We start from the raw sequence: 27,576 nt of genomic DNA, 5'->3' as shown, positions 1-27,576 counted from the left end.
TATTTATTCTGTTCTGTGCACTGCTGTTTATATATGTTAAATACATGTTGCGTTTAATTGCAGTCAGTGCAGCCCTGCAACATGCATTCGTTAGACGTGTCTTAATTGCCCCATGTGCGTTTGCCCTAAACGGCCCCTATCATAGGGCAGTGTTGTTGCCTGCAGGGGCTGGAGCTGCCAGTACTTGCGGCCATGTTTGTACTCCCTCATTATGCACTTGTGTGTGATGTAAGATTGGGGGCGGGGCTGAGTGATGCTATGTAACATGCTGACTGGGGCATTCCTTGTTACGTGTATAGTGCCAACATGGCTGCCTCATTGGGTGCCAGGTAGTGTTGTTTTCCCCAGCTGGGGGGAGTTATTAACTCTGGTGGGAGGAGCTATTTGCCTATGGGGTGTTTATATGTACAACTGGGGGACCAAACTAGAATTACTCAGCGTGGCGGCCGGAGGGGATTGGGAAGTAACTGCCTTTGGGATGGATGTGGGTGTGCTGGCCAGGGAAGGGTTAAACAAGCTCTGCTTTAGTACTGGGGCAATAGGCATTGCAGACGTGGGGTTAAAAGATGTAGTAGATGTAGACAGGATAGGGTTAATCAGCACTCAAGTGGCAGTGGAGTTTAGGGATCAATATTCCAGTTGGGGGGGGGGCAGGGTTGTAATAGATGGCAATGTGTTGGCAGGCAGCTGTTAGTGTCAGGAATGGGTTAAGGGAAAGATTCTCTGGTAGTTGGCATGGAAAGGGTGAATGATGCTCCAGCGGAGGAGGTAAACAAGAGGTTCAGATGATGATGCTTTGTTGATGGTTGGCAGCCAGGGGGTTAATTGAATTCTGGCGGTTGGGAGGGGAGGAGTTAAGACAATGATACTTTGGTGGTTGGCTGAGAGAGAAGTAAGTTATGGTTTGTTTGGCAGGGGAGGAGTTATGTGAAGCTTCATTAGTTGGCAATATGGGGTTTAAGTGTTGGCAGTCAGAGGGTTAAGAGTTGATACTTTGTGGGTTTGCAGGTGAGAGGTGAATGGGACAATGCACTATGGGTAGGTACAGGAAGGGTTAAAGAAATAATACTGCGCCAGGAGAAGGGGTACAGGGGTAATGCTGTATTGGTAGCAGCACCATCTATGGATGAGGCACAGGAGGGGTTAAAGGAGCGATACTGATGTTGATGTGAAAGAATCACTGAAGGACTTTGCTGGCAGACAAAAGGTTAATGGTTAGGGGGTTTAAAGGGACAATTCTCTGTTGGGAGTGATGGTGGTTATATTGTAATGTAAGGTGGCAGGGATGGGGTTAAAGGAGCAGCTCCATGTTCATTGGAGGAATGCGCATAAGGTAGTGATGTTCTGTTGGCTGGCAGGGATGGGGTTAAAGGAGTGAGTCTCTGTCGGTAAGGGTTAAGGAATAATACTCTGTAGGAGCTGCCGGCAGGGACGGGGTTAAGGAACAATACTCTGTAGGAGCTGCCGGCAGGGACGGGGTTAAGGAACAGTACTCTGTAGGAGCTGCCGGCAGGGACGGGGTTAAGGAACAGTACTCTGTAGGAGCTGCCGGCAGGGACGGGGTTAAGGAACAGTACTCTGTAGGAGCTGCCGGCAGGGACGGGGTTAAGGAACAGTACTCTGTAGGAGCTGCCGCAGGGACGGGGGTTAAGGAACAGTACTCTGTAGGAGCTGCCGGCAGGACGGGGTTAAGGAACAGTACTCTGTAGGAGCTGCCGGCAGGGACGGGGTTAAGGAACAGTCCGTAGGAGCTGCCGGCAGGGACGGGGTTAAGGAACAGTACTCTGTAGGAGCTTGCCGGCAAGGGACGGGGTTAAGGAACAGTACTCTGTAGGAGCTGCCGGCAGGGACGGGGTTAAGGAACAGTACTCTGTAGGAGCTGCCGGCAGGGACGGGGTTAAGGAACAGTACTCTGTAGGAGCTGCCGGCAGGGACGGGGTTAAGGAACAGTACTCTGTAGGAGCTGCCGGCAGGGACGGGGTTAAGGAACAGTACTCTGTAGGAGCTGCCGGCAGGGACGGGGTTAAGGAACAGTACTCTGTAGGAGCTGCCGGCAGGGACGGGGTTAAGGAACAGTACTCTGTAGGAGCTGCCGGCAGGGACGGGGTTAAGGAACAGTACTCTGTAGGAGCTGCCGGCAGGGACGGGGTTAAGGAACAGTACTCTGTAGGAGCTGCCGGCAGGGACGGGGTTAAGGAACAGTACTCTGTAGGAGCTGCCGGCAGGGACGGGTAAGAACAGTACTGTAGGAGCTGCCGGGGCGGGTTAAGGAACAGTACTCTGTAGGAGCTGCCGGCAGGGACGGGGTTAAGGAACAGTACTCTGTAGGAGCTGCCGGCAGGGACGGGGTTAAGGAACAGTACTCTGTAGGAGCTGCCGGCAGGGACGGGGTTAAGGAACAGTACTCTGTAGGAGCTGCCGGCAGGGGACGGGGTTAAGGAACAGTACTCTGTAGGAGCTGCCGGCAGGGACGGGGTTAAGGAACAGTACTCTGTAGGAGCTGCCGGCAGGGACGGGGTTAAGGAACAGTACTCTGTAGGAGCTGCCGGCAGGGACGGGGTTAAGGAACAGTACTCTGTAGGAGCTGCCGGCAGGGACGGGGTTAAGGAACAGTACTCTGTAGGAGCTGCCGGCAGGGACGGGGTTAAGGAACAATACTCTGTAGGAGCTGCCGGCAGGGACGGGGTTAAGGAACAATACTCTGTAGGAGCTGCCGGCAGGGACGGGGTTAAGGAACAATACTCTGTAGGAGCTGCTGCCGTAAGTCTGTCGCCCTCAGACGCCCCCTCATTGGGGAACAGAACATCTCGCCCCTGAGTGGCTGCATGATAGTGACCTCATCTCTCCCCCTCAGCCCCCCCCCCCGTCTCCTCTCTCCCTTATTATCTGCCCCCCCCCCCAGCCCTGTCCTGTCTCCCCTCTCCCTTATTATCTGCCCCCCCCAGCCTGTCCTGTCTCCCCTCTCCCTTATTATCTGCCCCCCCCAGCCTGTCCTGTCTCCCCTCTCCCTTATTATCTGCCCCCCCCAGCCTGTCCTGTCTCCCCTCTCCCTTATTATCTGCCCCCCCCCAGCCTGTCCTGTCTCCCCTCTCCCTTATTATCTGCCCCCTCCCCAGCCTGTCCTGTCTCCCCTCTCCCTTATTATCTGACCCCCCCCCAGCCTGTCCTGTCTCCCCTCTCCCTTATTATCTGCCCCCCCCAACCTGTCCTGTCTCCCCTCTACCTTATTATCTGCCCCCCCCCCCCCCCGTCTCCCCTCTCCCTTATTATCTGCCCCCCCCCCCCCCGTCTCCCCTCTCCCTTATTATCTGCCCCCACCCCAGCCTGTCCTGTCTCCCCTCTCCCTTATTATCTGCCCCCCAACCTGTCCTGTCTCCCCTCTCCCTTATTATCTGCCCCCCAACCTGTCCTGTCTCCCCTCTCCCTTATTATCTGCCCCCCAACCTGTCCTGTCTCCCCTCTCCCTTATTATCTGCCCCCCAGCCTGTCCTGTCTCCCCTCTCCCTTATTATCTGCCCCCCCAACCTGTCCTGTTTCCCCTCTCCCTTATTATCTGCCCCCCCCAGCCTGTCCTGTCTCCCCTCTCCCTTATTATCTGACCCCCCCAGCCTGTCCTGTCTCCCCTCTCCCTTATTATCTGCCCCCTCTCCAGCCTGTCCTGTCTCCCCTCTCCCTTATTATCTGACCCCCCCCAGCCTGTCCTGTCTCCCCTCTCCCTTATTATCTGCCCCCTCTCCAGCCTGTCCTGTCTCCCCTCTCCCTTATTATCTGACCCCCCCCAGCCTGTCCTGTCTCCCCTCTCCCTTATTATCTGCCCCCCCAGCCTGTCCTGTCTCCCCTCTCCCTTATTATCTGCCCCCCCAACCTGTCCTGTCTCCCCTCTCCCTTATTATCTGCCCCCCCAACCTGTCCTGTCTCCCCTCTCCCTTATTATCTGCCCCCCCCCCAGCCTGTCCTGTCTCCCCTCTCCCTTATTATCTGCCCCCTCCCCAGCCTGTCCTGTCTCCCCTCTCCCTTATTATCTGACCCCCCCCCAGCCTGTCCTGTCTCCCCTCTCCCTTATTATCTGCCCCCCCAGCCTGTCCTGTCTCCCCTCTCCCTTATTATCTGCCCCCCCAGCCTGTCCTGTCTCCCCTCTCCCTTATTATCTGCCCCCTCCCCAGCCTGTCCTGTCTCCCCTCTCCCTTATTATCTGCCCCCTCCCCAGTCTGTCCTGTCTCCCCCCTCCCTTATTATCTGCCCCCTCCCCAGCCTGTCCTGTCTCCCCTCTCCCTTATTATCTGCCCCCCCCCCAGCCTGTCCTGTCTCCCCTCTCCCTTATTATCTGCCCCCTCCCCAGTCTGTCCTGTCTCCCCCCTCCCTTATCTGCCCCCCCCAGCCTGTCCTGTCTCCCCTCTCCCTTATTATCTGACCCCCCCAGCCTGTCCTGTCTCCCCTCTCCCTTATTATCTGCCCCCTCCCCAGCCTGTCCTGTCTCCCCTCTCCCTTATTATCTGCCCCCCAGCCTGTCCTGTCTCCCCTCTCCCTTATTATCTGACCCCCCCAGCCTGTCCTGTCTCCCCTCTCCCTTATTATCTGCCCCCCCTAGCCTGTCCTGTCTCCCCTCTCCCTTATTATCTGCCCCCCCCAGCCTGTCCTGTCTCCCCTCTCCCTTATTATCTGACACCCCCCCCCCCCCCCCCCCCCCGTACAACCCCATCTTATCATAGCTCGGTCTCACCCTGTTACCCCCCCCCCCCCCCCCATATCACTTCCTCCCTTCCCATTGTATATAAGGAGGGGACATCCTTCCCTGTTGGGGACTCCTATCGCGTCACACACCAGCGGGCCCCCGTCTGCAAACAGGGCATTTTATGTTAGAGTGCAAGCTCTGCTGCTCCAGCGCATTACACTGTGCCACTAGCCTATTGCCCCAGTCCCCTAATGGGAGCTGTAGCTGATCAGGGTGCCTGGGAGTTGCAGTTGAGCGACTGAGTGAATGGGGGGGGGGCACATGAAGCCCTCGGGGCAAACACTACAGTTTCCCTATATTCCAGCCGAGTTCATCAGAATTAGCCAGTTCTACTTTAAATGAGCTGTGTGGGGGTGTGGCCAGGGAATCCCAGGATGGGCGTGTCTGACGGGTGTAATGACATCATCACTGTCCCTTTAAACTTGGCTGCTCATGAGAGAGCGGAGGTGAGGGAGGCGGAGCTTGGCGAGTGGTGCCGGCAGGGGGGGAACAAGAGAGCGTGAGAGAGAGCGCCTGTGACAGACAAAACTCCCAGCCGGAGGAGAGCGCTTTGGATTTAGGAGTGGAAGGGAGTTGAGCGCCTAGGAGCTGCCATAGTGTGGGTGCCGGGAGTTGTATCGGCTGTGAGGGGACCCGTCGGCTGGGTGCCTGTGTGACTGCTGCCCGGTTACGCTACAGGTGAGTGACAGCTGGGGCTGTGCGGCGGCAGTCTCCCATTGTGTCTCTCGTGTTGTGTGAGCGTACACATGCGCTCTCCCCCGGCGTCCCACGGTCACATGATACCCGCAACTGCACCCATTCATTGCCAGGCACAGTGTTTATATGGGTCCTGCCTGCCCAGAGTGATGCGCCGGGGGGATACCCAGCCTGACCCGCGGGGAAGCCCCCGGCATCACAACATTGCGCTCTCTGTGGGTGGGGGAACAATGGGGGAAAACAACTGGCTGTTACCGGCTGGCACTGCCCGCAGTCTACCCTGTGTGTGTGTGAGGGGAGACTGGCACTGCCCACATTGTGCCCTGTGTGGGGGGGGAGACTGGCACTGCCCACAGTGTACCTATCCCCTGCCCTGTGTGTGTGAGGGGAGACTGGCACTGCCCACAGTGTACCTATCCCCTGCCCTGTGTGTGTGAGGGGAGACTGGCACTGCCCACAGTGTACCTATCCCCTGCCCTGTGTGTGTGAGGGGAGACTGGCACTGCCCACAGTGTACCTATCCCCTGCCCTGTGTGTGTGAGGGGAGACTGGCACTGCCCACAGTGTAACCTGTGTGTGAGGGGAGACTGGCACTGCCCACGGTGTACCTATCCCCTGCCCTGTGTGTGTGAGGGGAGACTGGCACTGCCCACAGTGTACCTATCCCCTGCCCTGTGTGTGTGAGGGGAGACACTGCCCGCAGTCTGCCGTGTGAGGGGAGACTGGCACTGCCCACAGTGTACCTATCCCCTGCCCTGTGTGTGTGTCTGTGTGTGTGTGTGTGACTGACACTGCCCACAGTGTACCTATCCCCTGCCCTGTGTGTGTGAGGGGAGACTGGCACTGCCCACAGTGTACCTATCCCCTGCCCTGTGTGTGTGTGAGGGGAGACACTGCCCGCAGTCTGCCGTGTGAGGGGAGACTGGCACTGCCCACAGTGTACCTATCCCCTGCCCTGTGTGTGTGTCTGTGTGTGTGTGTGACTGACACTGCCCACAGTGTACCTATCCCCTGCCCTGTGTGTGTGTGTGAGACTGGCACTGCCCACAGTGTACCTATCCCCTGCCCTGTGTGTGTGTGTGTGAGACTGGCACTGCCCACAGTGTACCTATCCCCTGCCCTGTATGTGGGGGGGAGACTGGCACTGCCCACAGTGTACCTATCCCCTGCCCTGTGTGTGTATGTGGGGGGGGGGAGACTGGCACTGCCAGTGCCCATACAGTTTTGTGTATTCCTGGCACATAGCAGGGTGTGTGGGAGTGACTGGGCTGGTTCCTGCCATGCTGTGCCAGTGCTTGGGCGGCTGTTCCGGTGCCAGCGTGTTTGCTGTGCCAGGGTGCGTGTGGGGGGGGGTGGCTGTTCCGGTACCGGCGGCTTTGCTGTGCCAGTGGGGGGGGGGGGTGGCTGTTCCGGTACCGGCGGCTTTGCTGTGCCAGTGGGGGGGGGTGCAGACGAGTAGGAGGGAGTGAGGTTTCGGGACTCTGCTACCTGCTCCCCAGCCACTCATCTCCTGCCCCCCCCCCCCCCGCGCTCACGTGACGGGTGTCCGAGGCCGAGGGGTTAATGTTGTTTGTGTGAGTGCTGAGCTGACACATGGGGGGTGTGTCCCACTGAGTAACCCACTGCCTTTATCTGGGGAGCACTGAGTCAGTGTGTGAGTGTGAGTGGGAGGAACCAGCCCTGTCATCATGGCATCACTAGCACTCATGTGTCTCTGTGCCTCCTGCCCCCCCGTGTCTGTGCCTCCTGCCCCCCCCGTGTCTGTGCCTCCTGCCCCCCCCATGTCTGTGCCTCCTGCCCCCCCCCCGTGTCTGTGCCTCCTGCCCCCCCCCGTGTCTGTGCCTCCTGCCCCCCCCCGTGTCTGTGCCTCCTGCCCCCCCCCCCGTGTCTGTGCCTCCTGCCCCCCCCGTGTCTGTGCCTCCTGCCCCCCCCCGTGTCTGTGCCTCCTGCCCCCCCCGTGTCTGTGCCTCCTGCCCCCCCGTGTCTGTGCCTCCTGCCCCCCCGTGTCTGTGCCTCCTGCCCCCCCGTGTCTGTGCCTCCTGCCCCCCCGTGTCTGTGCCTCCTGCCCCCCCGTGTCTGTGCCTCCTGCCCCCCCGTGTCTGTGCCTCCTGCCCCCCCATGTGTCACTGTGCCCCACACTCCTGCTCCCCCGTGTCTGTGCCTCCTGCCCCCCGTGTGTCACTGTGCCCCACACTCCTGCCCCCCCGTGTGTCACTGTGCCCCACACTCCTGCCCCCCCGTGTGTCACTGTGCCCCACACTCCTGCCCCCCCGTGTGTCACTGTGCCCCACACTCCTGCCCCCCCGTGTGTCACTGTGCCCCACACTCCTGCCCCCCCGTGTGTCACTGTGCCCCACACTCCTGCCCCCCCGTGTGTCACTGTGCCCCACACTCCTGCCCATTTTACCCCGCAGCAGGGCAGACATGAGGGGGTATAGGAGGTACAACTGTTAGGGACCCAGAACAACTGATAACTGGGAGCAACACAGAGAGCCCCAAATGTCAAGTAGGGTCCCTGTGCCTAATGGGGGGGCTCCTCCCTCCTTCTGTCTGTGTGTCGCCCCAGAGAGGAAAAGGCAATCTCTCATTATTTCCTAGCGGGGGAGGGACAAGTCGCAACGCTCGTATCTAATTAATGTTGGTGACACTTATTAAAGACACGCCCCCTCCTATTGGCGCACGTTGTACTTCCCTGTATTGTGAATGGGAAGTGTTGGCTCTACACTGACCCCTGCTGGTCGCCTTTGTTGTTACAGGTCCCTTTACCTACTGTTTCTCACTCTCCTCTCCATTGTTTTGTAGGCTCTTTTGTTGATCAGACACATCATGCTGCTCCTCCAGCACTTGTACCTTGACCTGTGAAACTTCCTGCACTGAAACGGTATGTAGTGAGCATATTTATATCCTTCCAAGCAGCTAGTAAGCAGCAGCGGCAAGCAGGAAAGTGAGGGAAACTGGGCAGGCAATGGGGGTGAGAGACAGAGGGTCACGAGACAATAAGAAAGGGCCAGGAGAAAAGAGAGCTACAGAGAGGGCCAGGCAGCATGGGACTGGGGGATAGGCAACAGAAGAGGGCAGGCAGTGGGAGGGAGGTGGGGGGCAGGGAGAGGGAGAGTGGGGGGCAGGCAGCAGGAGAGTGGGATAGTGGGGGGCAGGGAGATGGAGAGTAGGGAGCAGACAGTGGGATAATGGGGGGGGAGGCAGCAGGAGAGAGGGTGAGTAGAGGGCAGGCGGGGGGGAAGAGAGAGTGGGGAGCAGACAGCGGGGGTGAGAGAGTGGGGAGCAGACAGCGGGGGGTGAGAGAGTTGGGGGCAGGCAGCAGGGGGATGAGAGAGTGGGGGAGAAGGCAGCAGGGCATGAGAGAGTCGGGGGCAGGCAGCGGGGGATGAGAGAGTGGGGGAGAAGGCAGCGGGAGAGTGGGGGGCAGGCAGCGGGGGGTGAGAGAGTGGGGGGCAGGCAGTGGGGGATGAGAGAGTGGGGGAGAAGGCAGAGTGAGAGTGGGGGGCAGGCAGCGGGGATGAGAGAGTGGGGGAGAAGGCAGCGGGAGAGTGGGGGGCAGGCAGCGGGGGGTGAAAGAGTGGGGGAGAAGGCAGCGGGGGATGAGAGAGTGGGGGGCAGGCAGCGGGGGGTGAGAGTGGGGGAGAAGGCAGCGGGGCATGAGAGAGTGGCGGAGAAGGCAGCGGGAGAGTGGGGGGCAGGCAGCAGGGGGTGAGAGAGTGGGGGGCAGGCAGCGGGGGATGAGAAAGTGGGGGAGAAGGCAGCGGGAGAGTGGGGGGGCAGGCAGCAGGGGGTGAGAGAGTGGGGGGCAGGCAGCGGGGGATGAGAGAGTCGGGGGCAGGCAGAAAAACACCCCTGACCCCTTTTCTTCATACAGTTGGTATTTCCCTAGGGTAGGGATAATGCTGGGGTAGCCGGGTGAGATATAACAGCTGTGAATGTGTGTTACTGGGGGGGGGGGGGGTTGTGTTGGGACCAATACAAACTCATTGGCACAGTTCATAGACTGTTGTGTTGGAGGCACCAAAGTAACAACAAATAGTTGCCCCCCCCCGAGGGTCAGTGCCGTTACTCACGAGTGAGTGTATCCGGGGCCAAACTACTCAGCAAGTCTCGCCGGGTCTGACTCACCGTGACTTATTCACTGTCTCCCTCAGGTGCCATGTCTGGGCCCAAATACTAGCCCCGCCCCCCGCTCGGCCCAAGGGTTGGCTCATCATTCTCTATAGCCGGATATTAAAGGGACAGGGCCTCTCTGGACTGTGCATACTACTGGGTGGGTGGGGGGGCTAGTATAGCCTTAAGGTGTTGCCCCCGCTGACATTACACCGCCACTGCTGCCTATTACAAATAACACAACAAACTGAACGCTTTGTGCCCCCCCCACAGGCTGGATGTATCGCTCACAGGATCAGTTTGGCTCTCGCTTTCCCCGAGATTCCTTTATCAGTGGAGTCAACACAACATGGAGCCCGCCCCACCCCAGGCCATGGGCCCCCGTGAGCAGGTGAGAGCAGAAGGGTATAATTGTGCTGCGTATCCATGTTACGGGGCAGAGGCCGCTGCCCGCACTGTACCTGGGGGCACACTCACTCATTGCTGTGTATTATCCTTTCTCCTAGGTGTTCTTCAAACATGAATCAGCCCCAGCTGCCCCCTTACCTGCCCTCTGGCCATGTGACTAACCTTGGGCATCCCAGCAAACCTTATTACCCAATCAGGTGAGAGCTTTCATACCTCTTATGAGCAAATAACACAGAGCCTGGTGTTGGCATTGCATACCTTCAGTTCCCAGCATCCATCTGTTCCTGTGCCCTAGCTCTCCTTTCTCTCTCGCCCCCAGCTCACCCCCCGGCCCCCGCATTGGGAAGTTGGAGCGGGTACACTCCTGCGTGCAAGCCCTGCTGCGGGATGAGCAGCAGCCCTCCCTCTGGGAGCAGCTGGGTCAGATCTACGAGTCGGAACAGGAATGGGAGGACGCCATTCACTGCTATCAGACGGCTGCCCGCTATCATGGTGGCTACGAGCTTGGCGCGCGCATCTCCAGGCTGCAGCAGGTAAGGAACCCCCCACTCTTGCTGGTACGGCTCGTAGCCCTATACGTTCCCCCCACTAATTCACGTGCCCTTTCTCTTTCAGGCTCACATGTGGAACATGCACGCAACCCCCCATCATCGGCCCAAATCTCTGCCCCCCCTGCAACAAGTCTGGGACCTTATGCAACACGAGGTAAGGGAAATAATCTGTATCTTATCCATGCTCTACGCTGCACCATGGTACAAACAGAGCAGATATGTAGCTGTATAGTAGGGCCGGAACTAGGGGTAGGCAGAAGAGGCAGCTGCCTAGGGCTAGCTCGTAGCCACCATGATAGCGGGCAGCCGTCTGATAGCAGTGAATGGCGTCCTCCCATTCCTGTTCCGACTCGTAGATCTGACCCAGCTGCTCCCAGAGGGAGGGCTGCTGCTCGTCCCGCAGCAGGGCTTGCACGCAGGAGTGTACCCGCTCCAACTTCCCAATGCGGGGGCCGGGGGGTGAGCTGTATCTTATCCATGCTCTACGCTGCACCATGGTACAAACAGAGCAGATATGTAGCTGTACAGTAGGGCCGGAACTAGGGGTAGGCAGAAGAGGCAGCTGCCTAGGGCGCAACGATTGGGGGCACCAGGCAGGAGCCTCTCTTGCCTACCCCTAGTCCTCCTTCTTTGCCCATTGCCCCGGCCGCTTGTCATTAGGCAATGACCTATCGCATCGCGCACCCCATTCCCCCCCTGTGCGCCAAAGCAGTGGGGGGGGGGGGGGGCGTGGCGGCCGGTTGCCTAGGGCGCCGGGTCGGCTTGGCCCGCCCCTGGTGTACAGTCACAGAGCGGCCAGCCCTAGGTGTAGTTGCACTAGAACAGCTGCCCCTTCCCCCCCGTGGTACTTGGGCCCATAGTTACATGATATTTCTGTGCTATTTTTTGCAGCAGAAGAGACATTTCGGAGCTAAACGGTGTCTCCCGCAGCTGAAGCGCCCGGTGCCCCCCTCAGACTCTTCCGCACTCCAGCTGAGCCCACACAATCCCCATGGAGGGGAGGAGCAACCGATGAAACGGAGGAGGAGCCGGAGCCCCGAACAGGTGGGACACCCTAGGAACATTGAGGGTTGGGTGGGGGCGCAGGGCTCGGGAAGGTGGGGCACCGCTAGGTTTCCAGAGCTTAACCTGCCCTCTTTCCCCTCCCTCTAGCAAAGGAGGGGGAACCCTGGCCTGCACTCTCCTCCAGCCTCAGGGGGTTCTGGGAGTTTGTACCATCAGGCACCCGTCAAGCCCAGTGTTTGGAATCCACTCACCCATGTGCCCTGGGCTGAGCGCAGGGAGCGGCAGGTGAGCAGGAAGGAGAGCAGGAGAGGAAAGGGGGGGCCGTGTTGCCGGGGAGGGGCCGTCTCTGGCAAAGGGGAAGGGATGGCTGCCAAATATTGTCACTTGCACGCACCCTTCTCCCTCTCATCACGCTTAATCTTTTACTTCATTGATTTCACAGGAACCCAGACCCCCCCACGCGCCGTCTTACCCACCATATTGCCCTCCACGCCCTCTACCGCCTCCACCACCACTTCACCAGCAGCCCCGCCCTCCAAGTGACCTTAGTGAGGCTCGGGGGCAGAGGTGTGCAGAGGCCGTCCCCCCAGCACCGCCCCCTCTCCACGTGCCTTACGATCAGAGAAGACCCCGCGCCACCCCGCCGACTACCCCCAGGACCGATCTCACCACTGTAAGTACCATAAGTTGTTCTGCCCCATACCCTGCGCCCCTGCCCACACTACTCCCTGTAACATTGGCTTTCTCTTCACTCTCCCTCTAGTCCTCTGATCGCTACCAGAATTCCGCAGGCAGCCCGTCTAGAATCTGCCCTCCTCTTGTAGAGCAGCTGGACCCCCCACAAACTATATGTCAACCCCAGCTACCAGCTGTCTCTCGACCTCCTCCTCCTCTGCAACAGGGATGGCTGCCCCCCCCAGCCAAAGAGGAGATGAAGAAGGGAGACCCACTAGAGGACATTCTGTATGGAGATGGACCTACAAAGGTTAAACAGGAAGGGTTTTACCCATCCCGTGACACCCAAAGAGAGGGCAATGTCTACAACCACCAACCTCAGGGCATTACCACCAGCAAAGCCAGGTCTGAGGCCTACCAGCCTGGAAGCCTGGATCACGTACTGCAGAAGATGGATGAATCTGGGTTAATTGCCCCAAAGAAGGAGGAAGAGATTAAACAGGAAGTTAGAAATCATCCATTGACCCCAGAACTGGAGGTTGGAGGCAAACAATCAAGCCATGGACTCTCTAGAGCTGAGGGCAGCTATTCTGGTGGGAAGGGGTCACCAGAAGGCGCGGATGAAACGTCTTTCTGCCCCTCTTTGGCCCCCCACCACAAAGATACCTCAGGGAGCCTCCCGGTTCCAGGCTCAGTTGCATTACCAGCCAAGCCAATGCCTAACTTGACTCGCAGGCCACTAAGTCCGAACTCGGCCTTCTCGGAGAGAACGTCGGTGTGCGGACAGGAGAAGGAGCAACCCACTGGATGCAACCAGCTCTTTGAATTCCCCGGGGGGCAGTTGCACGAGCCCTTTGAGGAAGCCGCGGAGTTTGCAAAAATATTACCGGACGGGCTTGACGACATCATGAAAATGCTTGACGAGTCGATAGAAAAGGAAGAGGAAGGGGTTGGGAACGCCAGTGGGATGGACGATAGTTCCTCCACTACATCCAGCAGTCCACCAGCAGAGACCATGCCAGCATCCAGCCTAGTGAGCTCAAATCAGACCACTGTTGTGAAAAGCCCACCGCCCAATGCCAAAACAGCGGAAGTCCGGCCAAGTGACACCTTCCCCTATCATGGCCCTAAGAAAGCCATGCTGGAGCAAGAAGCAAGCAAGGAGGCAAAGACTGCGCAGCACAGGGGAGGCAGCGTTCTGAAATCACTCGCAAATGTTCTAGAGGGGCAGAAGTATTGCTACCGAGGCAGCTCTGGGGCGAAGTCCGCAGGAAACCCGGCATACTTCACTGGTGCTATGGTGAGCAAGCGTAATGTTGACCCATACGCTACGCAATCTACCTCACACCGGGCCTGGGACACCAAGCCAGGGACGCATGTTGGGGCAGCCCCTACCTCAGAGGCTCTTAAGCCAGGGGTGATTGAGAAAAGGCCAGAGGTACGGACAGAGACGGACATTCTGGAGGACATAGCGAGGGCTTGTGAGACTTTGGTTGAGGGTGCAAAGGGGTCGGCGGCAAGCAGGACGGGAAACGAGAGAGCAGTTGAGAAAGAGCCCAAAAAGTCTGAAGGGATTGTGGACAGGAAGCCAGATTTACAGTGGGGCATAGAAAAACGTGACATCCATTGGGGGGCAAATAAACTAGAAGGACCAGTTAAGCAGAAAGTAGATTTCAAGTGGAGAAGCGATACCCAGAAAGAAGTGGTTGAGAAGAAGCCAGAGGCTCCCAGGGCTACTGGCCAACAGGACTATGTTGAGAAGAAACATGGGGCAGACAAACCCCGCGTCCCCGTTGACAGGAAGCCTGAGACTTTGCAGAAGGCAGATGTACAGGAAGGAGTTGCTGAAATAAAGCAGGAAACATCTTATGGCACAATCAGGCATGAAGTGGCAGAGAGGCTGGAGGCGGCTCTTGAGAGAGAATCCAAGAAGTCGGTGAAGGGAGCAGAGAAGAAATGTCTCCCAGGTCCAGCTGACTCCCCCTCAGGTACAGCCCGGGAAGATCCCTCTAAAATACACGGTGCTAATGTCAAGGAGGCTGTAAAGGAGGCGACAGCTAAGCGGCTGCAAGGGGTAAATGACAGAGAGTCACCAAAAAAGAACACCGATTCTTTGGCCCAGGGAGGGGTCAGTAAGAACGTGGCGGCTGAAGTGGCAAAACCGAATGCCGATAGCAAGGACACTAAGTCATCTGAGGAAGCACCGATGCCAACAATGGAGGCAGGAGACAATGGCACAAAGGGATGGGAGGCTGGGAAACCCATTGAGAGGTTGACTATATCTCTACCTGCCCCTGCTCGGAGCAAGGAGGAAAGCAGGAGGAGAGAGCGGAAGCACAGGAAGTCCAGGCGGGACTGTAGTAAGAAGTCAACTGACCGCAGGTCTCTGAAGGACAAGGAGAGGCAAGTCCTAGGCAACCTAGATCTCCAGAGCCAGTGCCGGGACACCTCAAATTCTACACTTAAGCAGAGTTCAAGGAAGTCCGAGACTGGCAGAAGAGGGTGCGAGGAAGCGCATCACCACCAACCTACCCCACCTACTCCTCCAACTTCCGCACCCCCTCCAACGTCCCACGGCACAGCCAACTCTGACCTTCTAAAGATGAGACCCTTCACCGAAGGGCCGCCTAAAGAGCTCAAGATCCGCCTCATAAAGGTTGAAAGCGGAGATCGGGAGACTTTTATAGCCTCCGAGGTGGAAGAGCGAAGGTTGCAGGCCAGTGAGCTGACCATTAATAACACTGCTGCGGAGATTGTAAGGGCCACCAGGTGAGTAACACGGGCGTAGGGGGCAGAATGCTGGGGTGGGACATATTAAGGTGGAGACTATTTTTGCTAATTTTGCCTCCTTTACCCCCCCGGTCTCAGGAGTATGGTGCTAAAAGGGAAGTTCAAAGAGTCCTACCTGCTGCCCTCGATGTCCGTGAAGCCGCCCTTGGGGACGGAGCAGAACCTTCCACGAGAGAAGCTGAATCCCCCAACTCCCAGTATATATGTAAGTGGAGCCACCGGAGGGGGCGGAGCTCCTGCAAAGCTGATTAAAGGTCTAACCCAGTGGGTTTTTCCCCCCTTATGTTCCACAGCTGGAGAGCAAACGAGATGCCTTCTCCCCTATCCTGCTTCAGTTCTGCACCGACCCCAAGAATCCCATCACTGTTATCCGCGGTTTGGCCGGGTCCCTGCGTCTCAGTAAGTCTGAGGGAGGTGGGGTATATAGTTATCAGGGTGCAGATTATGGTTGGGGCCTCATGTGGTTCCTTTCTTCTGTCTGTTCATCTTGATACGTCTGCTTCCAACTGATTGGATGTCTTCTTTTGTCCCCACTCAAGACCTCGGACTCTTCTCCACCAAAACGCTCGTTGACGCCAACGGGGAGCACATGGTGGAGGTGCGCACTCAGGTACAACAGCCGTCAGATGAGAACTGGGACCCGTCGGGCACTCGCCAGATCTGGCACTGCGAGAGCAGCCGTTCCCACACCACCATCGCCAAATATGCACAGTATCAGGCCTCCTCGTTCCAGGAGTCCCTGCAGGTAACGGGTCTGCGCCCCCATTTCCCTCCTCCTCCTCGAGGCCTGGTCTTCTACCGTCTGTCCATCATTTCACCTCTGGGCTTTCTTCTCTGTCTAGGAGGATAAGGAAAGTGATGACGACTCCAATGAACCAGATAGTACCACAGAAACCCCACCCCCCAGGTGATTACCCTTAAGTCCCACCCTCTTCTCGTTAGAACAGTAGTGATTGACAGTCATACTAATTATTTCCTCCTCCGCAGTAGCACAAACCCGGAGCACAAGACCCCACAGATTATCAAGTTCGGCACCAATATTGATCTGTCTGATCCCAAAAGGTGAGACCCCCCCCCCCCCAGGGAAGTTTAGGGGGGCTACATGGGCATTTCCAGTGGAGGAATAAGGGGGTACAAGGGTGGGACGTTCCATGTAACGCTGGTCTCATTCCCCCAGGTGGAAACCTCAGTTACAGGAGCTGCAGAAGTTGCCATCTTTCATGCGTGTTACATCCAATGCCAACATGCTAAGCCACGTGGGCCATACTATACTTGGCATGAACACCGTTCAGCTCTACATGAAGGTTCCGGGCAGCAGGACCCCGGGTAAGTGACCTAAAGCTGATATTGGAAATCACCATCGTCTCCTTAAACTGGGCTGTATGTCATTGGCTGTGTGTGTCAGCCAATCAGCAGGTCAGGACTGTGATTTAGGAAACTGAAACTAGAAGCTATTTGTCCCATGAATAATATTGGAAGTATTGACAAGATCTCTGCTGCCCCCACCAGGTCACCAGGAGAATAACAACTTCTGCTCTGTGAATATAAACATCGGCCCCGGGGACTGCGAATGGTTCGCTGTACATGAAAATTACTGGGAGAAAATCAGCGCCTTCTGTGACAAGTAAGAATGCTGTGCTGTCTGTCGCGGGCCCCTGGGAATGCTGGGTCGCGGGCCCCTGGGAATGCTGGGTCGCGGGCCCCTGGGAATGCTGGGTCGCGGGCCCCTGGGAATGCTGGGTCGCGGGCCCCTGGGAATGCTGGGTCGCGGGCCCCTGGGAATGCTGGGTCGCGGGCCCCTGGGAATGCTGGGTCGCGGGCCCCTGGGAATGCTGGGTCGCGGGCCCCTGGGAATGCTGGGTCGCGGGCCCCTGGGAATGCTGGGTCGCGGGCCCCTGGGAATGCTGGGTCGCGGGGCCCCTGGGAATGCTGGGTCGCGGGCCCCTGGGAATGCTGGGTCGCCGGGCCCCTGGGAATGCTGGGGTCGCGGGCCCCTGGGAATGCTGGGTCGCGGGCCCTGGATGCTGGGTCGCGGGCCCTGGGAATGCTGGGTCGCGGGCCCCTGGGAATGCTGGGTCGCGGGCCCCTGGGAATGCTGGGTAGCGGATTACATGCTGGCTAGCGGGCCCCTGGGAATGCTGGGTCGCGGGCCCCTGGGAATGCTGGGTCCGCGGGCCCCTGGGAATGCTGGCTAGCGGATTACATGCTGGGTCGCGGCCCCTGGGAATGCTGGGTCGCGGGCCCCTGGGAATGCTGGGTCGCGGGCCCCTGGGAATGCTGGGTCCGCGATTACATGCTGGGTAGTGGGCCTCTGGGAATGCTGGGTCGCGGGGCACTGGGAATGCTGGGTCGCGGGCCTCTGGGAATGCTGGGTAGTGGGATTACATGCTGGGTAGTGGGCCCCTGGGAATGCTGGGTAGCGGGGCACTGGGAATGCTGGGTCGCGGGCCTCTGGGAATGCTGGGTAGTGGGATTACATGCTGGGTAGTGGGCCCCTGGGAATGCTGGGTAGCGGATTACATGCTGGGTAGTGGGCCTCTGGGAATGCTGGGTAGCGGGGCACTGGGAATGCTGGCTAGCGGGCCCCTGGGAATGCTGGGTAGTGGGATTACATGCTGGGTAGTGGGCCTCTGGGAATGCTGGGTAGTGGGATTACATGCTGGGTCGCGGGCCCCTGGGAATGCTGGGTAGCGGATTACATGCTGGGTAGTGGGCCTCTGGGAATGCTGGGTAGCGGGGCACTGGGAATGCTGGGTCGCGGGCCTCTGGGAATGCTGGTAGTGGGATTACATGCTGGGTAGTGGGCCCCTGGGAATGCTGGGTCGCGGGCCCCTGGGAATGCTGGGTCGCGGGCCCCTGGGAATGCTGGGTCGCGGGCCCCTGGGAATGCTGGGTCGCGGGCCCCTGGGAATGCTGGGTCGCGGGCCTCTGGGAATGCTGGGTAGTGGGATTACATGCTGGGTAGCGGGCCCCTGGGAATGCTGGGTCGCGGGCCCCTGGGAATGCTGGGTCGCGGGCCCCTGGGAATGCTGGGTCGCGGGCCCCTGGGAATGCTGGGTCGCGGGCCCCTGGGAATGCTGGGTCGCGGGCCCCTGGGAATGCTGGGTCGCGGGCCCCTGGGAATGCTGGGTCGCGGGCCCCTGGGAATGCTGGGTCGCGGGCCCCTGGGAATGCTGGGTCGCGGGCCCCTGGGAATGCTGGGTCGCGGGCCCCTGGGAATGCTGGGTAGCGGATTACATGCTGGCTAGCGGGCCCCTGGGAATGCTGGGTCGCGGGCCCCTGGGAATGCTGGGTCGCGGGCCCCTGGGAATGCTGGCTAGCGGATTACATGCTGGGTCGCGGGCCCCTGGGAATGCTGGGTCGCGGGCCCCTGGGAATGCTGGGTCGCGGGCCCCTGGGAATGCTGGGTCGCGGATTACATGCTGGGTAGTGGGCCTCTGGGAATGCTGGGTCGCGGGGCACTGGGAATGCTGGGTCGCGGGCCTCTGGGAATGCTGGGTAGTGGGATTACATGCTGGGTAGTGGGCCCCTGGGAATGCTGGGTAGCGGGGCACTGGGAATGCTGGGTCGCGGGCCTCTGGGAATGCTGGGTAGTGGGATTACATGCTGGGTAGTGGGCCCCTGGGAATGCTGGGTAGCGGATTACATGCTGGGTAGTGGGCCTCTGGGAATGCTGGGTAGCGGGGCACTGGGAATGCTGGCTAGCGGGCCCCTGGGAATGCTGGGTAGTGGGATTACATGCTGGGTAGTGGGCCTCTGGGAATGCTGGGTAGTGGGATTACATGCTGGGTCGCGGGCCCCTGGGAATGCTGGGTAGCGGATTACATGCTGGGTAGTGGGCCTCTGGGAATGCTGGGTAGCGGGGCACTGGGAATGCTGGGTCGCGGGCCTCTGGGAATGCTGGGTAGTGGGATTACATGCTGGGTAGTGGGCCCCTGGGAATGCTGGGTCGCGGGCCCCTGGGAATGCTGGGTAGCGGATTACATGCTGGGTAGTGGGCCTCTGGGAATGCTGGGTAGCGGGGCACTGGGAATGCTGGCTAGCGGGCCCCTGGGAATGCTGGGTAGTGGATTACATGCTGGGTAGTGGGCCTCTGGGAATGCTGGGTAGTGGGATTACATGCTGGGTAGTGGGCCCCTGGGAATGCTGGGTCGCGGGCCCCTGGGAATGCTGGGTCGCGGGCCCCTGGGAATGCTGGGTAGCGGATTACATGCTGGGTAGTGGGCCTCTGGGAATGCTGGGTAGCGGGGCACTGGGAATGCTGGGTCGCGGGCCTCTGGGAATGCTGGGTAGTGGGATTACATGCTGGGTAGTGGGCCCCTGGGAATGCTGGGTCGCGGGCCCCTGGGAATGCTGGGTAGCGGATTACATGCTGGGTAGTGGGCCTCTGGGAATGCTGGGTAGCGGGGCACTGGGAATGCTGGCTAGCGGGCCCCTGGGAATGCTGGGTAGTGGGATTACATGCTGGGTCGCGAGCCCCTGGGAATGCTGAGTCGCGGGCCCCTGGGAATGCTGGGTCGCGAGCCCCTGGGAATGCTGGGTATCAGGGTTACATGCTGGGTAGCAGGCCCCCTGTGAATGCTGGGTATCAGGGTTACATGGGACCTACAGTTCAGTCACAACAACAGCTGTACCCCATGTAGATGATGTAAAGCCTCTCCCAGTGGCCCCTAATGATCCCTGCTCTCTGCCTAGACACAATCTGGACTACCTGACCGGATCTTGGTGGCCGGTTCTAGAAGACCTGTACCGCGCCGACATCCCAGTTTATCGGTTTGTTCAGCGCCCGGGAGACCTGGTCTGGATCAACGCCGGAACTGTGCATTGGGTGCAGGCTACAGGCTGGTGCAACAACATCGCGTGGAACGTGGGGCCCCTGACACGTGAGTCTTACTGCCCGGGGGCGGGGCTTCTTCCCCTGGGGCTGAGGGCATTGATATGAGGATGTATCTGTGTAGGAATAGGGGGTAGGGCCGAATAATGATCAGCCCAGATCCTTGGGCTATATCTGCCCCAGATCCTTGGGCTATATCTGCCCCAGATCCTTGGGCTATATCTGCCCCAGCCCCAGATCCTTGGGCTATATCTGCCCCAGATCCTTGGGCTATATCTGCCCCAGCCCCAGATCCTTGGGCTATATCTGCCCCAGCCCCAGATCCTTGGGCTATATCTGCCCCAGCCCCAGATCCTTGGGCTATCTGCCCCAGATAGATACCAGTTGGGCCATCATTTTAGCCCCATATACAAATGAGTAAGCTGCTGGCTTTTCAGGAGTCCATGGCCACTTTTTCTTTTAGTAGGTCCCCTTTTCTGAGCTTTTGTTGAAAGATCTGATTGGTTCCTATGGGTGATAAGTCCTGGGGCAAACTGCTCCAGTTACGACATTGGGCGTTTGTTCTACAGTCCTTGCCCCTTAGCACACAGGCCCTGTAGGGGGCGTATATGAGTTCTGACGTAGCTTCAGGATCCATTGAATGGGTTGGGTTCTAGCACGGTTGCCCATAAGGACCCGACAGTAAAGTCTCTCGTTCCCTGCAGCCTATCAGTACCAACTGGCGCTGGAGCGATTTGAGTGGAACGAAGTCAAGAACGTGAAATCCATCGTCCCAATGATCCACGTGTCCTGGAACGTGGCCCGGACCGTCAAAATCAGTGATCCAGACCTGTATCGCATGATCAAGTGAGTGTGCCCGCCCCCACTCAGCCGAGTGGCCTTCTCTGTTTTCAGTCAGTCTCCGCCCTTGGAAGACTCTCTTGGTCGGCCATTTGCCTTTATAGAAGTGAGCAGAGAAGCGACATGAGGTGCTTCTGGCATCAGTCATTTCCTAATGACCAACCGCAGGGGAGCATTTCTGTTGCAGGTTTATAATAGTCGCAGGGTGATACTCATCAGGAAAAATAATGTGTGTATTTTACAAAAGCCCCAAGTGTTTAACCTGTCCCTATATCCCCGCCCCCAGGTACTGCCTGATGCAGTCTATGAAGCGCTGCGTTTTGCAGAGGGACAGCCTGATCCGCGGCGGGAAGAAAATCGCCTACCAGAGCAGAGTGAAAGATGAACCGGCCTATTACTGCAACGAGTGTGATGTGAGTTAGCCCCGCCCCTTAATGCCCACCAGCTCCTCCCCTACGTCTGTGTTGGATCTCACTCCGGCGTCTGTCTCTTTTAGGTGGAGGTGTTTAACATCCTATTCGTGACCAGCGAGAGCGGTGGGAAGAACACGTACCTGGTGCACTGTGAGAGCTGCTCCCGGAGCGCCAGTAGCGCAAGCAGCGCCAGCAGCAACGTCGTCATCTTGGAGCAGTTTAAGACCGAGGAGCTAATGCACATATACGACAACTTCCACCTGGTGAGGGAACCAATGGGAACACAGGGGAAGTAAACCCTGCAAAAGGCTAGAAATTCTGCATGTAATGCACTTACTGTGTCAGCGGCACCGCACGTGCCCAGTGGGCTCCGGGGCTAGAAATTCTGCATGTAATGCACTTACTGTGTCAGCGGCACCGCACATGCTCAGTGGGCTCCAGGGCTAGAAATTCTGCATGTAATGTACTTACTGTGTCAGTGGCACCGCACGTGCTCAGTGGGCTCCAGGGCTAGAAATTCTGCATGTAATGTACTTACTGTGTCAGTGGCACCGCACGTGCTCAGTGGGCTCCGGGGGAGGAGCTAAACTTAGGGCTGCTGGGAAATCATCAAACCATTAGCAGGAAGTGAGGTCACATCTGCCATAGAAGATTTATGGGATATATGAATATTGGGGGAGTAACCCAAGGTGGGGGGGCAGTCACTATAAAATTCATGATGATATATCTCTGGTTTCCTTTTTCTTTCTCAGGCTCCACCCCCGAACATCCGGTGAGTCTCCGCCCCCCTCCTCTGCTGTTCCTCCAACAGTCTCTAACCATCTACCACAGAGCCAGCCAATCAAAACTCCCCTCCTAACCAAAACACGGGAAAGAGGGGGGGCGGTGCTATCCAAACCAGCCAATCGCGGAAGAGAGGGGAGTAAATCACAGACCGGCAGCTTTTTTTTTTTTTTATTGTCTCACTCTTCAGCCAATTGCAGGCCTTGTTTACACAGAACCCGCCCCCTTTGCGGGAACAGCCAATCAGGATGCAGGATTCTTTGTGTCCTCTTTAATTTTATTGTTACTTTGTTTTTTTTGTAATTTTATCAGGAATATTTATTCTGAAATCTTGAATTTTGTGACTTTGGGGGGGGGGGGGGGTTATCGGGGGAGGGGCGGTTGTATTAATTTCGTGGGATATTTTTGTGATATTTTTTTTCGTTGCAGGTGGGGACACTGCATGGTTTTATTTTCTAAAGAAACTTTAAATTAAGTTTTAGAGTGGTGCTCTGCTTTTCAACTAGTACAAAGGGGAGGTTCCCTCTGTTTGCTGATGCTAAGAGACTTACAGTGGGGGGGGGGCATTGTGGGGGGGCAACTCCCGTGAGTGACTGGGAGACACCTGGTGGCTTTTGTGGTATTCTAACTACGACTGCGGCGTGAGTGGGGTGCTGGTCGCATTCTGTTGTATAGTCTTATGTGAAAGAATGAGGATTTGGTTCCTCGGGGGCGGGGCATTGTCGGGAACGCGTGGGAGGGGAAGCTATGGATTGGTTTTTATGGATTCTGTGTGGCAGGTCAAGCTTGGCGTGCTGACACTGGAGTGGTAGGTGGAGGTATGACAAACCTCACTGTCGGAACACTTGGAAGGGCGGGGGGGGTCCCACAGGCTCCTCGTGGGGGGGGGGGGGGGTTGAGGAACCACAAGGTGCTTTTTTTCCCCAAACAGGCAGGAAATTTAAAAAAATATATATATATTTAAAAAAAAAGAGAAACTACATTTATGGTTCCTTGTCCCTGTTACTCTGTGTGTGACCCCCCCGCACCCCCCTTTGTGTTCAGCAAGAGAGATACGGGTTTTTACACATATAAATATATATATAGATAGAGGAATATCACCATTGAAACCTGTTCCTTGGATTTTCACCCCGTTTCCTGGTCTCTGTAATATAGAAAAATTATAAATATATATATAAATATAGAAATATATAGATTTGGTTTAAACCCCCCCCCCCCCCCCCCCCAGAAAGTTCCTGCCAGTTGGTCTCTTTGTTCTCTCTCCTGTCTGTCCCTTCTCTCTCTTGGGGCTGTCTCTCTGGTCACACATTCCCTCTCTCTCTCATATCCCCATCACTTGAGCATTCACCTCCCTTATTGCTCCGCCTCCTTCAGTTGTTTTCCTTGGCCCTCGGGACAGTCGGGGGGCCCCTCGGGACAGGGACCCACATTATTTCAAACAGAGGTTCATGTCACGGTTTGTCCCACCTTCCCTGTACCCCATTTGATATACTGGGCACTACTGTCTGTGCCCCCCTATAACTACTGGGTAAGGGGGGTTGCACTCTATGGGTGCTGGGATAAGCTGGGGGTACTATTTATAATGCTGCCCCGACCTATGGCCTCTAAAGCCCCCTGGCCAAGCAGCTATAGGGCAAGTGCATTCACCCAGATAGGTGGGGGGCAGTGAGTGGCCCCCCATGAGTAGTTGTTCATCTATGGCGGATGGGAAAGTGAATAGAACCCCCGCTGCACGGGGAGGGGCCCCTGTTCCTGGGGGGGGGGGGGGTTCAATAAAGTGGAGTACAAAACACGGTGTTATTTACTTTTTTTTTTTACATTGCTGTACAGAGGGGCCCTCACTGTGGCCCCCCCCAAAGACAAACTATTTAATTTGTTGTGTAAATTTTGTTTCTAGACATTTTGATAATAAAAAAAAAAATCTATTTTTGGCCTCTGCCAATGATTAACAATGATTTTGTCTTTTACTTTCTTCCCCCCAAAAATGACTTTTTGTAATGACTTTTTGCACTCCATTTTATGAATCTGCCCCTCCCTTTCCCACAGGTTCAGATAGTGGTGTTGTACGTTATAGGGCTCATTCCAGATCCGCATCGTGCTCCCCCTTAACAGTGTCAGGGTGCACCCCACCGGGACCTGCGTAGTGCTCCCCAACAGTACATGCTCCCCACTTACCCACAGGGACCTGCGTAATGCTCCCCAGCAGTGAGGGGGTGCACCCCACTTACCCACAGGGACCTGCGTAATGCTCCCCAGCAGCGAGGGGTGTACCCCACTTACCAACAGGGACCTGCGTAATGCTCCCCAGCAGCGAGGGGGTGCACCCCACTTACCCACAGGGACCTGCGTAATGCTCCCCAGCAGCGAGGGGGTGCACCCCACTTACCCACAGGGACCTGCGTAATGCTCCCCAGCAGCGAGGGGGTGCGCCCCACTTACCCACAGGGACCTGCGTAATGCTCCCCAGCAGCGAGGGGGTGCGCCCCACTTACCCACAGGGACCTGCGTAATGCTCCCCAGCAGCGAGGGCTGGTTACCAAGTCATAAGAGTTTGGCAACTGGAGGTCGCTTTCTTAAAACACAGGATCCCGGGGCAGGGTGGCCTACGTTAATCTGTTATACAGAAAATGAATAACCCCAGCCCCCCCCCACCAACACATGATACTGTAACATATTTACCCCTGTACATAAATACACTTCTATATTACACTTTGTCACTATAAACTAGATGTTACATCCAGGCATTCCTTCCTCATTAATTCATGGCTCCTCCCCTGAGAAACCCTGTTCCACCCCTAATATAACAGTCCCTCCCCTGAGAAACCATTCTCCACCCAATATAACAGTCCATCCCCTAAGAAACCCTGTTCCACCCCAAGTATAACAGTCCCTCCCCCAAGAAACTCTTGTTTCACCCCAAACATAACAGCTCCTCCCCTAAGAAACCATTCTCCACCCCAAGTAAAACAGTCCCTCCCCTGAGAAATCCTGTTCCTCCCCAAGTATAATAGCTCCTCCCCTGAGAAACCATTCTCCACCCCAAGTATAACAGTCCCTCCCCTGAGAAATCCTGTTCCTCCCCAAGTATAACAGCTCCTCCCCTGAGAAACCATTCTCCACCCCTAGTATAACAGTCCCTCCCCTGAGAAGTCCTGTTCCACCACAAGTATAATAGCTCCTCCCCTGAGAAACCATTCTCCACCCCAAGTATAACAGTCCCACCCCTGAGAAACCCTGTTCCACCCCAAATATAATGGCTTCTCCCCTGAGAAACCCTGTTCCACCCCAAGTATAACAGTCCCTCCCCTGAGAAACCCTGTTCCACCCCAAGTATAACAGTCCCTCCCCTGAGAAACCATTCTCCACCCCTAGTATAACAGTCTCTCCCCTGAGAAACCCTGTTCCACCCAATATGTCCCTCCCCTGAGAAACCCTGTTCCACTCCTAGTATAACAGCTCCTCCCCTGAGAAACCATCCTCCATCCAATATAACAGTCCCTCCCCTGAGAAACCCTGTTCCACCCCAAGTATAACAGTCCCTCCCCTGAGAAACCATTCTCCACCCCTAGTATAACAGTCTCTCCCCTGAGAAACCCTGTTCCACCCAATATGTCCCTCCCCTGAGAAACCCTGTTCCACTCCTAGTATAACAGCTCCTCCCCTGAGAAACCATCCTCCATCCAATATAACAGTCCCTCCCCTGAGAAACCATCCTCCATCCAATATAACAGTCCCTCCCCTGAGAAACCATCCTCCATCCAATATAACAGTCCCTCCCCTGAGGTTCTGTTTTTGGTGGAGCAAGGAGGGGCCAAAGAAAATGCTTTCTGGGCTGCAGACAAGCATTCTATAAGCTAAATCCAATGTATTTTCTCAAGGCAGCAGCTCTCGGGGGGGGGGGGGGGGCACCTTTTGTTGTTTCTCCCTATACCTACCTGTCCTGCCAGCTTACGGCAGTGTTAGTGCTTTTATCTGGTCTAGAATGAAAAAAACCCTACAAGAGACCTCACAAAGGGGAGAAAATCCACCAAAGGGAGATTATCACAAAGAAATAACGTGGCTTTATTAAATATGGCATGTCGTAGGACTGAGTAGAAGAGATTGGGCAACGCGCCAGGACTAAGTCCTAGTCCAGTAACACGGAAATGGCCGCAGTTTGGCTGGAAGCAGTTGAGGAATGAGTTGGAGCAGATGCAGAATCCATAATACTGGTTCTCAGGCATCTCCATTCACTGAATCACCAGCTTGGTCTCCACCAGCATCTCATGAGGTTCCTCACTAGCCTTCTCCTGGGCTTCTGGTCCCACAGATTATCAGTATTCAGGCTTCAGAGCTGGTTTTGGGGGGGTGGGTGAGACGAGAAAGACTGTAACTTTTTTATTTATAACATGGGATGAAGATGGTTAGTAGCCCCCGGTGTGGGGCAATGGCCAGTAGAAGCCATCTTTGGGGTGGAGACTTCCTAACTATGCACAACAGGCACAGCCACACCATACAGCATTTCATCCAGCCAAAGATTTCTTTCTGATATTTCCCCTATGGGTACAACACACTTTTCTCTGCTTTATTTATTTTCCGCGGTTTTTTTCTCACTTTAGGAATTTCGGGGCAATATTTTCCTTTAATGTTTGTTTGTAGGATTTACTATTTGCCTATTTTTTACGGTGCTACGTTTCCAACCATTTTGTTTTTGTAAGGTCTTTCAAAAATGGTGGAGGGGTTGTTTGTTTTTGTTTTCTAAACATCAAGGGGGTGTTGTTCGTATTATTAGCCCCGCCCTCGAATGGAGCTGGACAGGGGCGGGGCTTCTCGAGGGTCTGACGCTTATGGGAGGGGATATATATATTGATACGCAACGGGGGGAGAGTCGGATCTAGCAGGAGAGGGGGTTCCGACTGTAAGCTCTGCTGGTCGCTGGTGCTAATGATCCCCTTTTACCTCAGGACCGCAGGGCTCCTCCCCTTTCGCCGTTACCTGGTGCTACTTCATCTTTTATACTCGGGTTTTACTTTGTAATTTATCAATATCTGAAGGCATGTATGGCGGAGGGGTATTTATTCCATGACTGCTAGGGACTGATACCCACCTACCCCCTTGTAGGGGCAAATTCGCGCTGGAGTGGAGTAATGAGCCCTACGTGGATCCGACCTCGTTAATATTAAGGGAGAACGGGGAGAGTCACTGGAAATGAAGCTAAACGGGGCAATTGCTCGTTGGGGGGGGTATTTCGCTTATTGGATACAAATATAAACCCCGCCCCCTTTGTCAGAATCTCCGCCTCACCAGCCGCCCAATGGGGACTGTCCCGGCCTCTCGTCCCTTTCCGCGACGCCACCACTATCCCACAAACTCCAAACCTGTTCTTTTTTTATCTGAGCCAGCGGATTTTTTGCCCTTTTTTTGTGAATTTGTGATATTAATAAATCTGAAAACAAAAAAATAAAAGATTTTGATTATTAACTGGTTTTTCGACCGTTGTTTGCGAACGACAGAAGCGACACTTAGGGTGTGGGATACTGGGCGGGCACTAAACTGCATCAGCGCAGATCTGGGGGGGGGGGATTATTATTGAGGGTGGGACTGGGATATTAGGGGTGAAAAAAGTAGGGGGTCATATCTTAAAGGGAAACTAAACCCCCAGAATGAATACGTAACCAACAGACAGTTTATATTATATAAAGGGACCTATTAAAGAATCTCCCCAAACTGGAATATATATATCAGTAAATATTGCCC

At 56.4% G+C, this 27,576-nt stretch overlaps 1 protein-coding gene across 8 annotated transcripts in view; it reads left to right on the top strand.

Moving 5' to 3' along the window:
• Positions 1 to 27,300, top strand: part of kdm6b (lysine (K)-specific demethylase 6B) — a 78,862-nt gene extending 51,562 nt beyond the window's left edge. For 3 of the 8 annotated variants that reach the window (XM_031898017.1, XM_031898015.1, XM_031898016.1), the window contains 21 exons: positions 8,231 to 8,309; positions 9,815 to 9,932; positions 10,048 to 10,146; positions 10,269 to 10,482; positions 10,565 to 10,654; positions 11,392 to 11,544; positions 11,653 to 11,790; positions 11,948 to 12,178; positions 12,269 to 14,949; positions 15,049 to 15,175; positions 15,264 to 15,369; positions 15,510 to 15,715; positions 15,813 to 15,877; positions 15,958 to 16,032; positions 16,148 to 16,296; positions 16,480 to 16,594; positions 19,666 to 19,853; positions 20,509 to 20,650; positions 20,931 to 21,057; positions 21,141 to 21,320; positions 21,810 to 27,300. In XM_031898017.1, coding sequence (XP_031753877.1) covers positions 9,820 to 9,932; positions 10,048 to 10,146; positions 10,269 to 10,482; positions 10,565 to 10,654; positions 11,392 to 11,544; positions 11,653 to 11,790; positions 11,948 to 12,178; positions 12,269 to 14,949; positions 15,049 to 15,175; positions 15,264 to 15,369; positions 15,510 to 15,715; positions 15,813 to 15,877; positions 15,958 to 16,032; positions 16,148 to 16,296; positions 16,480 to 16,594; positions 19,666 to 19,853; positions 20,509 to 20,650; positions 20,931 to 21,057; positions 21,141 to 21,320; positions 21,810 to 21,833 — 5,223 coding nt within the window. In that variant the 5' untranslated portion in view covers positions 8,231 to 8,309; positions 9,815 to 9,819 and the 3' untranslated portion in view covers positions 21,834 to 27,300. 8 annotated transcript variants of the gene reach the window in all.
• The last annotated feature ends 276 nt before the right edge of the window (positions 27,301 to 27,576 follow it).

This window comes from Xenopus tropicalis, chromosome 3 (genome assembly GCF_000004195.4).
Source record: "Xenopus tropicalis strain Nigerian chromosome 3, UCB_Xtro_10.0, whole genome shotgun sequence".
Lineage (NCBI taxonomy): Eukaryota > Metazoa > Chordata > Amphibia > Anura > Pipidae > Xenopus > Xenopus tropicalis.
This window is presented reverse-complemented; position numbering and strand designations above follow the sequence as displayed.